Below are 11,032 nucleotides of genomic sequence, written 5' to 3'. Positions count from 1 at the left end.
ATTACAAAATTTTGTTAATTATTTCAAGTTTTTGAAAAAATCGTCCTAAAAAAATAATTCCAAAAAACTGTATTTAAAATGTTATAGAATATTTTRACAAATCAAATCAATAGCATATTAGTTTTAAAATAAAATTATTTCAATATTATTTTTAAAAATCTGCTCAAAAATACCTAATAAAAAAAGCCTGCTTTTCAAAAATTATTTTTTTGTCCACACTAACACACTATAGAAAAATTTATCAAAATCAAAAGCTTATAAGAAAAAAAAAACTCTAAACTAAATCTCTGTCCAAATACATTAAAAAACAAGAACACTAAACAATTAACATTCTTTTCATAATTCTTTTGTAAAATTGATGGATTTAAAAAATACTTTGAAAACTTCAAAAAAATGTGGAATTTTCGGACATTTTCAAAAATAATTCTAGTTATTACTTATTTCAATAATCAAGGTTCAAATTTTAATATTGTATAGGTCAACTATTCTCACATATTCTGTCATGTTTAATTTCACAAAAGCAAAAATTATTATAATTAATGCTTTTATTCTTACTTACAAGTACTTATTCTTACAGTATTTATATTAATTATTTCTGGACGCAAATAATTAAAAAAAACCGCTTGGTTCCATACTTTATATTCAGCCTGTATGTGTACCTTACTGTTCTACTCCAGATATTGTAATAAAAACAATAACGGAATTTCTAGAAGACACTGTTCTATTTTAATTAACGACTCTACTCACAGTCACAGACTTTCTAAATCTGAATATCCTTCTTTAAATTATATACATTATGAGTTCTTATAATTTTATTACGTAAAAAAATGTTCATATTGATTTTAATATCAGTGGCAGCTGCACTCACCCTTCTACCCGGCTTGCAGCTGTCCCACCAGATGTTCTGAAAAAAAAGTGGACGATTAATAGCATCAAAATTCCCACAGCATTTTTCACAAGGATAAAAACATTCGTTACCAAATCTGTTTGTATGAGCCATCAAGTTCATTAATATTTGTCTAACATATTTGGATAAATGACTCAACAGTGAAAGGTATCATGGGTAAAGTTTTTCATCGGTCAGTGCTCTACAAAATTTGATTTTAATCGAATTTGATTAAATCTAACGATCCCCGAGAGAGCGCTTAAGTAATTTAATAGTTTCTTTTTGGTCACGTCTATCAGTCGCAATGTCCAAAGGGAGTGTTTATAACACCGTTTCTTTCTTAATTTTAATCTCATTTTTACTGGGACTTAATCCAAGTTACTTTAAAAATACCGGAAAATGGAGAATGCTAAAAACTAATAAATACTGCAGCGTGGTTATAATTTCGTATCTATTTCTTTTCGCAGTTCTGGTACACTTTGCAAGCTTGGAAAAAAATCCACTTTTCGATGGACAATTATACAGTTTTAATACATTTGCAAAATTATTAATTTACGTAGTGGCTCTAAGTGGAGTTTCTGCTGTATTTATAATGCTCGCGTTTAGTTTTTTTTACAAAAAACACTTTACAAATTTTGTTAACAATGTTGCAGTGTTGGATGAAACACTAAGAAAGCTTGGGCACACTATTAATCATCAACTAGATTTTTACTTTTGTTTGATTATGACAATCAGTGGACCATTTTTAATAATCGGTAATATTTCAATGGAAGTTTGGAATATGCCACGAGAAAATATCGAACCCCTCCCGGATACCTTACTTGCATGTCATATGCTTTCTTTTTTGATGGTCCATCAAGGAGAAACGCAATTTGTTGTCGCTAATATTATTCTGCAATCGAGGTTCAAAGTGCTTAATAAAATTCTTGAAAAATTATGCGAAAAAAGATTAAGAAGCAATAGCGAAAAAAATTTTGTTGTAGCTAAAGGTGTTTGTTTTTTTACGTTTCTGAATAATTATTGTTTTAATATTTTAGATACAAGAAATTTGAAAATTGATGAGCAAATAGTAGATTTTTGTATGAGATGCCACGATAAGCTTTGCGACATGTGTGCTGTTGTTAATAAGTTGTATGGTTTTCCGATTATAGTTGGGTGTGTTATTCAGTTTAACACCATCGTTTTTTCTTTTTGCTACTGCTACTATAATGTAAGTAATAAATCTAGTTTTGTTAGTAAGCGATTCTAAAAATTATGATAGCTAAAACATGTAAGTAAATGACTAACTATCAAATAAATGTTTACTTTTGGGTGTTGATTTAAAAGTGTGAATGAGTAAATGGTTGACATTAGTCACATTGTTTATTAAAAAATAGAAGCGCATTTCCCAGAAATAAAAAAATATACAGACATATTAAAATTAAAGAAAATGCATGATTAGATAAAAACAATAGAAATACTTGGATGTCAAAAAAAAGAAAAATATAGTGTGTCATTTTTAGTAAAAGCAAAGTTATGAACAATTTGATTGATCACTTCTAGCTAAGGCTCTAGGGTACCGAATGAACTGTTGAGATTTGGTGTACTGTAAGTTGCATACTTTTTTTAGACCTGCATTCTGTGGCAGCTGTCAATCATCCGACCTTCTCTACGGGGTGCCTGATTCCTTTAGTCATAAAATGGAAATAATGTAAACAAACAGAAGAGAGTTTCTCTTGTTTCAGAGATTCAGATTCAGACTCAATAGAAAGAAGTTCATTTTTCTCTTGAAATTTATGCTTTTTAAATCCTATCACATTGGCGGTTTTATTTTTTTGACAATAATGTCACTTTGACAAATGAGTTTTTGCAAGTTAAATAAAAAAAATGTGCGGGAAAAACATAATTTTGATAAATAGCAACTCAAAGAAACAGCTTTAAGATAAAAACCAATATTTAATTAATAAATTAATTGTCAAAGTGACATATGTATAGTTGTCAAATAAATAAAACCGCCAATGTGATAGCAGAGATAATGTCCAAAATCAAAAGAAAAATTAACTTTTCTTTTCACTAAATCAGAATAATAAAAGTTTTAATTACAGATTTGCTCGTTTCAAGTGAAGCGAAAAATATTTCTCCTTTGCAATTTTGACGTAAAATGAAAGATAATTTTTTTTCCTCTATTTCAATTTTTTTGTAATCTATATATACAGGCTGTATTATGAAAAACGCCCCAAGCCATAACTCCATTATTTTTAAAGTTATGACAATACTACTTAAAACAAAGTTGAACATTTTTTGTCATCTATCGTAAGATAAGAAAGGATTTTTGGAAAATCAACCCCTAAGAGGGTTAAATGGGGAGGTGAATTCGAAGTTTTAAAGCTATAGCCATGAAAATTGGTATTTAGGCTTTCGGTTAAAAATAAAAAAATACGTATTTTACCATTTTTGGAAATTTCACCCCCAAGGGGGTTGAACAAGGATAAGAGGTTGTAAAATATTTGTATTTTTTTTAAGTTAAATTCATGAAAATTGGTATTTGGGCTCTCAGTTAAAAACAAAAAAACACGTGCTTTAGGTTTTCGGAAAATTTCATCCCCAAAGGGGTCAAACAAGGGATGAAAATTTGTATAAATATTTATAAATTCATCATTTTTGAAGTTATATTTATGAAAATTGGGATTTGGGCTTTCGGTTAAAAATGAAGAAACACGTGTTTAAGGATTTCTGAAAATTCCACCCTCTAGAGGGTTAAACAGGGATGACAATTTGTATTAAAATATGTCATTTATAATGTTAAATCCTTGAAAATTTGTATTTAGGCTTTCTATTAAAAATCAAGTAATACGTGTTTCAGGATTTTTGGAAATTCCACCCTCAAGGGGGTTGAACAAGGGTAAAACTTCGTAAAATATCCGTTTTTTTTTAAGTTAAATCTATGAAAATTAGTATTTGGGTGTTCAGTTAAAAACAAAATAGCACGTGTTTCAAGATTTTGGAGAATTCTATCCCTAAGGGGTCAAAACAAGGGATGAAAATTTGTATAAATATTTATAAATTCGTCATTTTTGAAGTTATATTTATGAAAATTGGAATTTGGGCTTTCGGTTAAAAATGAAGAAACACGTGTTTAAGGATTTCTGAAAATTCCACCCTCTAGGGGGTTAAACAGGGATGACAATTTGTATTAAAATATGTCATTTATAAAGTTAAATCCTTGAAAAATTGTATTTAGGCTTTCGATTAAAAATCAAGTAATACGTGTTTCAGGATTTTTGGAAATTTCACCCTCAAGGGGGTTGAACAAGGGTAAAACTTCGTAAAATATCCGTTTTTTTTTAAAGTTAAATCTATGAAAATTGGTATTTGGGTGTTCAGTTAAAAACAAAATAGCACGTGTTTCAAGATTTTGGATAATTCTATCCCTAAGGGGGTCAAATAAGGGATAAAAGTTTGTATATAAATACGTATAGTTAAACATGGAATGAAAATTTGTATCAAAATTTGTCATTGTTAAGTAATATCCATGAAATAAGACTTAAATAAAATAAAAAAAGTGCTCTGTTTTTGAGTTTTGCAATTGTTTTTAAATGGTAACTTATATGAAATTTTTTATCGATAAAATGTGAATAAAACATATAAAGTTGTAATCCTTAGATGATCGGCAAAATTATGGAATAGTCTTATTAAAACTGAAAACATTTTGTTTTGACAAAAATGCTTGAACAATTTTCTTTTTCTGTATAACAAAAGAAAATTAAATTTATATCAAACAATAGAGCAAAAATTAACTTTTTTTGTATTATTTCAACTAAAAATGTTGAAACAATTTAAAACAAAACATGACACAAAGTACAGATTCTTTCTATTAATTTTTGTCAATTTAAATTAGAGATAATAATATCTCATAATTCCCTGGAGCCCAAGTTACCTAATTCCCTTTTTTTACTGATCAGATAATCAAAACTAATGCCTCAATTTAGCTTATTTTTAACTGATTTGTATCGAATATGATGACACCCAAGAGACCTGTTATTACACCATAGCCTTGTAAATATATTTTTGGGTAATCTTTGCAGTCTAAAATGTCTAAAGGCAGTGTCTACAACACTCTATTTCTCATAGTTTACGTTTCGCTTATTCTTGGTCCTCACCCAACTTATTTTGGGAAAGCAGGAAAGAAAACAGTTCTCAAAACTAACAAATACTGTAACTTTATAATACTTTTATATCTTGTAATTTTTCTCATTCTGGTGTACGATGCATCTTTGGATGAAACTCCTAATCCCATTACAAATGGAAAATTATATAACTTTAATACTTTTGCCAAATTACTAATTCTGGTTGTCTCTATATCCGGAACATTTGGTTTTTTTGGTATACATATCTTGAGTTATATCAACAAAGACAAATTCAAAAAATTTGGCAACACAATTGCAATGTTTGATGAAATATGGACAAAGCTGGGACAAAACATAAATCACCAACAGGATTTTCGTATTTGTTTAGTTCTCACTATTATCGGGCCATTTTTCACGATATGTAATGTTTTAATAGAAATTTGGAATATACCTCGAGAAAATATTGATCCTATTCCAATGGTGGTAATATTAATGCATATTCTTCCATTCATGTTGATTCATCAAGGCGAGACTCAATTTGTTGTCTCTAATATTATACTTCGGCGCAGATTTGCGCTTATCAACACAATCCTTAGAAAATTATATGAAAATAGTCGAACTCTGAACAAATACAAAAATCATGGCGAAAAAATTCTTACAATAGATGGTGCGTTTTGAATTTGCTAAATTTTTCATTTTCTGTAATTTTGTTATTGCAGGTTTGATAAACAGTTCGAAAACCGATGAACAAATTATAGATATTTGTATTCGAAGCCATGATAAGCTTTGCGACATATCTGATACCGTTAATAAGATTTTTGGGTTTATAATAATAATTGGAAGTCTTATTCAGTTTAATACTATCGTGTTTGCATTTTGCTACTGTTATTACAGCGTAAGTTTCCCTTCAGCGAATTTAAAACATAATTCAAAAAAGTAGATTTTTATAATTATCTATAACGCTGTCTGTAGGCGTTTATGTGGGATGTCATTATTTGAAACTATCCAAAATTAGTCACGATGTAACATCCTCTTGTATTTTTAAAAATTATTTAAAAAACTTTATTATCTTACAAGCCATTTATTCATCTTATTTCGTATAAGTGAAATAGAAAGGACTTAAAGTTCGTTTTTTTATTATACGCGTGTGGATCAATTAATGATTCAGAAGACGTATGTACCAGATAGCTTTCTCTTTTCAATATTTGTAAACAGTCCTGTTGCTCTCTCGCACCTATTTCCAAAAGGTCGGTCACGCTGTTTATCTCACTTTAACAAATGTGATTAAAGTAACGCAGAGCTAGTGACGTACGTCAAAAGTGTGTCTTACCGTCACATAGGTCGTTTGTAATGTCATTTTTAATGGCAAAACTGTTTTGAGGCTAATATTTATACCCTTTATATCATCGTAACAATCGTAATTCAAGCCCTATAAAAATCCTAATGCCAGGGAGAAGCTTTTCTTTTTGACTTTAGTATCAAAATGTCAGAAGCTGTCAAATGTCAAAAACAGACGGAGGTCATGTCGTGTTCTTGATTCACACCACCCCCACCAGCAATTCAAAAAAAACAAAAAACTTTATATTGATCAACATCTCCAGAAAAATTATTTTAAAAGATTAATGATGGGTTTATACAAGGTGTTTCACACAATTTTACGAGGCTTGTGCCTAACGTACGCACCCAAATATACAAAAGTCACAAAACAGTGGATACAAAAAATACACATTTAATTATTTAATTTTTGGAAACCCATGACAGTAGTTGTCAAACTAATCATCACTGTTTCATTAATAGTTATAAACTGCAGTTTTTCAGAATTAATTATCAAGTGTGAACAAACTAGAGAAAATTATCCAATTTTTCAAAATTTGTAATCGAGTTCGTATCGGAATATGTATTATTGATTTCATCTTACAGGCGCAGGCCTCGTAAAATTATGTGAAACACCCTGTAGAAGCCGAATTAAATATTTGATTGCAACTAAATTTAATTTATTACGTGATTGGTTGAATTTTGATGAACAACCAACCAGATGTCAGGATTTTAAAGTTAATCGCGATTAACTTAATTTTGATTTAATTCATTTTCTGTAAATCTACCCTAGGAGTCGGTTTGTAGAAGGCAAATTAAAAATTAATTTTTGGTTAAAAGTTAATGCGTGATTCACGCGTGCATATGAGCATCTGGTTGGTTCATCTTGATCACGTGATCAGTTAATTTAACATTTGAATGCAATTAACTTAATGACTTCTATAAACCGAACCCAAATTTTTGTAAATAATTGATTAAAATACCAAGTCGTAGTAATCGTTTTTATTAAAAAAAAATTGGGAAAAACTGAAACTACATCACGTACTTACCCACTTACTTAGTTTGCAATTTAATGCAATTCACTATTGTACTGATCCTTTTTAAGACATCACCTGAAGAATATAGAGGTTTTGTTGTTAAATAGTTGAAAAATATAGAAATGCTTTTAAAAAGATAAAAAAGCAATGTCGATTTATATTTTGCATTTGTTGATAATTCCTTTTGTTCTTGTATTATATTTGCTTGTTTCAGATTTCTATTCGACCTATTTCTACACTTGGGTGGTTCTTTTGGTCATTGCTACGCGTCTACGAACTTGCAAGAAAAGCTGCATTTGCACATCTTAATTCAAATGAAGTAAGTTTTATTACAACATTGTAATGAATATTTAACTGTAATTTTTAGGCTCGAGCTACGTTAGACTGGGTCATAAAACTCATTATTCGTTCAGATTCTACTCTTGAAGAAAAAGTACTGAATATTTTCTTTTGTTGGTGTTTATTATTTTTAAATGTGTTTATTTTCAGTTACAAATTTTTGCATTACAACTAACACATAGAGCGCCTTCATTTACAGCACTTGGGTTTTTTACAATAGACGGCAGCTTCGTTTTTACTGTAATTTTTTTCGTAAATTGTCAAATTTTAAAAATTTGTTTTAGTTCGTGGGAGCCGCCACAACATACATCACAATTATTTACCAATTTCAAGTGAATAAACCAACTTGTGGGCCATAAAACACGAAATCTTCGAATTTAACCATTATTTATTAGCAAAAGCACAATAAATTATTTATTTGTATGAATTAATAATTCGATCAGCTTCTCTAAAGCCGGTCTCGATAGCCCCATGCACAGTAGAGTAAAAATAGGGATGCGAGGCCTCTCCCGCAAACTGTAAAATAGGACGTCCTTCCAAATTTAGAATTGGTTTCGCTAATTCCATTTGAGCTGTAATTTTATCTTTCCGAGATTCGACAGTTTGATAAGAGTAACTTCCTCTAAAATGCGGATTTGTGTGCCAATAAGTACTAAAAATATAGAATAACTTTGATTTATTTGTTGAATATTTAAAAAATCGTACCGAATTATCGAGTCTGGGCCGGTTATATTATATTTATGTCCCAAAAACTTATTCAGAACAAATTCTAAACCATTGATTAACGTCTCATTGGTCATTAATTCGATTTCAGGAACCATAGAACCCGTGAGCCACCCAACAAGAACATTCGGGTTTCGATCTACTGGGACGACGCAAAAGAATTCAGTGAGCCAAGAATGGCCATCCTGAAGCAGTTAAAATTTCAACTTTAGTTAAATAATTTTTTTATTATACCTTTAATGGACCTTCTGGGAATTCTTTAAAAACTCGACTTTTGTCATCTTGGCTCCAAACGAAATGAAAACCTGTAAAATTCCTCTCGTTTTCCCACCATCGGTGTTTGAAATACATCGCAACTTTCATAACGGCCCCAAAACCGATGTGTTTTATGGCGCCCCTTTTTGCATCGGGTAATTCAGGCGAAAACATTGATTCATGACGCTCTTTCAACACTCCAATAGAAGGGGTGAAAATAATATGATCGGCTGTAAAACTTGTATGATCTGAACAATAAACTGTTACAGAATCATGACTAGAACTCTCGTTCCAAAATACTTTAATTACTTCTTTGTTTAGTAATACTGTTTCATCAAATGGCAGTTGTTCCGAAGGGTTTGGGAATTTTTTCATCATGACTTCCAATACAGTCTTGTAGCCCAAACCGTTCCAGTTTAAGCTGAGGTCGCCCTCACAGTCCCTGTAATCACTCTTGGCCGAAGGCTCAAACCACGAAAAAGCGCCTTCATAGCTTAATACAATATGATGGAAGAGATTAATTGACGATTTTGCGATTTCCAGTTTTTCCGGATTTTTCTGGTATTTATCGTAGATGGTTGCGTTGTATCTGAGTGTGATTCATATCTGGATTAAACTAGACGAGCTATTATCCTACTTACTTGTCCAAACAATAATGACCAACACTTGTACCCTCATCTTCATCTCTCTGGCCATCAGGGCCATAAATTGATTCGATAATTCTCAACAGTTCATCCCCAAATTCCTTATCTACTTGTTTCCTTGAGGAATGGTAAACATTTCTTGGACCGTCAACGTGTTTTAACACGTCCAAATGTTTGACCATGTCGAAAACGATGTTACCTTTGGTCCCATGACACGATTCCGCCCCCAAATCGACAAAAGCTTGTCCAAAAAAAACACTGTTAATTCGACCACCGATTCGGTTTTCTGCTTCTAATACTCGAATGTTTTTATAACTGTGTTCAAGGAGTCTCGTTGCTGCTGCTATACCAGCAGGTCCAGAGCCCACAATTAAGACAGAAGGCGTCGCTTCGGCATAAATTTGCAAAAATACAACTAGAAACAGTTTGAGGAGCTTCATTTTTGGTGAAAGACCGAACTTTTACAGCTGTGTTGTGATAATAAATAGAGTTGGGTATAAAATATGTTTTTAAGATTTGTAGGTCACAAGGTTAAGGGTACATTATGTAAGTTCACAACAATTTCCAAGTTTTTATGTCAGTTGATATCTGCTATAAACAACTGATTAGAATTTCGCATGTATGTTGCGAATTAGATTTTAGGGCAGGTACTTTTCATTCATATGAGAGCTACGAATTTAATTTAATAACGCATAAGATTATTCGTTTTTTTTTCTGAATACAATAATTAAAATTTTATTCTATTTTAATGTTTACAAATGAGACACTACCTATAAGTAGTCAAATAACGAAAATTCCGACAGAGCTAAATTTTGGTGGAGACCTTGGGTAGGTACACCATTAGAAATAAAGTGTCAGAAGTTCCCATAGATCCCATGTGTGCTAAAAAAGTTATTCGGGGTCAAAGGTCAAAATTTGACGTTTTTTAGATTTTTTTCGAAAACAGTAAGTTTTATCAAAAAAGTAGCTCAGACAAAAGTTACAGTTCTTAACATTATCTACAAAAATGGTCCTTATACTTTTTTTTCTTCATGAGATATCGGGATTCTAAAAGTTGAAGGAGTCACGTTCTACATGATATGTACATACAGAGTGCGCCAGAACTCAAGCCCCAAAGAAAAATGCTATGTAGGGTAAGGTACCAGGAACATGGAGAAAATTTAAAAAAATTCTATCTATAAAAATTTCGAAGTTATGAGAGTTTAAATTTTAGATTTTACCTCTATTTATTTCTGTAGGATAAATAATTTTCCAAGTTTTTTTTTGCTACAGGTTACTAGAAGCGGAAACAAGGAAGCTGTATCCTAAACTGTAACTCTGTTTAATGTTATTTTGGCAAAATTTTTGTACCTTCACTAAATAATTGTAAAAAAAAACCATACAAAATCATCAGTATCATTAAATAGACATAAAAAATGTTAAATGTCAAAATTTTTTGACAGATAAAATTTTTTAAACATTTTTTCCGTGTTCCTGGTATCTTATCTTGCTTGAAATTTTTCTTCTACTTCATTAAACTTATAAAAATCTCGATTTCATTACAATTAAAAAGAATTTATTTGGTAATACGTACAGGATGTTCAAAAAATCGCGCATTTCCTTGAAAGGGAGTAATTGGGTAGTCCCCCAGAGTACTGAAAAAATGCTTAAAAAATTCTATGTCAAAATTTTTTGACATTTAACATTTTTTTATGTCTATTTAATAATACTGATGACCTTGTATATGTT

The 11,032-nt window shown here is 30.6% G+C and overlaps 2 protein-coding genes across 2 annotated transcripts; one reads left to right on the top strand and one right to left on the bottom strand.

Moving 5' to 3' along the window:
* Positions 1 to 1,190: 1,190 nt before the first annotated feature.
* LOC123010871 lies at positions 1,191 to 8,210 on the top strand. The gene is made up of 5 exons (XM_044408039.1): positions 1,191 to 1,875; positions 1,924 to 2,096; positions 7,558 to 7,662; positions 7,711 to 7,776; positions 7,833 to 8,210. Exons 1-5 carry the CDS (start codon positions 1,191 to 1,193, stop codon positions 8,016 to 8,018), a joined length of 1,215 nt encoding a protein of 404 aa, XP_044263974.1. The 3' UTR covers positions 8,019 to 8,210.
* Positions 8,053 to 10,117, bottom strand: LOC123010870 (spermine oxidase-like). The gene is made up of 4 exons (XM_044408038.1): positions 9,302 to 10,117; positions 8,640 to 9,249; positions 8,388 to 8,590; positions 8,053 to 8,334 (listed from the first exon to the last, which is right to left on the bottom strand). The coding sequence occupies exons 1-4, from the start codon at positions 9,742 to 9,744 to the stop codon at positions 8,097 to 8,099; spliced, it is 1,494 nt and encodes a 497-aa protein (XP_044263973.1). The 5' UTR covers positions 9,745 to 10,117; the 3' UTR covers positions 8,053 to 8,096.
* Between the last annotated feature and the right edge of the window lie 915 nt (positions 10,118 to 11,032).

Source organism: Tribolium madens, unplaced genomic scaffold, assembly GCF_015345945.1.
Source record: "Tribolium madens isolate multiple individuals breed KSU strain unplaced genomic scaffold, Tmad_KSU_1.1 Scaffold_91;HRSCAF=231;Tcas5.2_LG7, whole genome shotgun sequence".
Lineage (NCBI taxonomy): Eukaryota > Metazoa > Arthropoda > Insecta > Coleoptera > Tenebrionidae > Tribolium > Tribolium madens.
Note: the sequence above shows the minus strand (reverse complement) of the source record. Positions and strands in the feature narration are given on the sequence as shown.

Excerpts from the sequence above, each read along its gene's own strand:
- LOC123010871 (XM_044408039.1), top strand. The coding sequence starts at position 1,191 with ATGTCCAAAGGGAGTGTTTATAACACCGTTTCTTTCTTAATTTTAATC. Across the intron at positions 1,876-1,923 it reads AAATTTTGTTGTAGCTAAAG|ATACAAGAAATTTGAAAATT; the intron begins GTGTTTGTTTTT and ends TTAATATTTTAG. Across the intron at positions 7,663-7,710 it reads CACATCTTAATTCAAATGAA|GCTCGAGCTACGTTAGACTG; the intron begins GTAAGTTTTATT and ends TGTAATTTTTAG.
- LOC123010870 (XM_044408038.1), bottom strand. The coding sequence starts at position 9,744 with ATGAAGCTCCTCAAACTGTTTCTAGTTGTATTTTTGCAAATTTATGCC. Across the intron at positions 9,250-9,301 it reads GGTCATTATTGTTTGGACAA|ATACAACGCAACCATCTACG; the intron begins GTAAGTAGGATA and ends AATCACACTCAG. Across the intron at positions 8,591-8,639 it reads TCCCAGAAGGTCCATTAAAG|GATGGCCATTCTTGGCTCAC; the intron begins GTATAATAAAAA and ends TAACTGCTTCAG.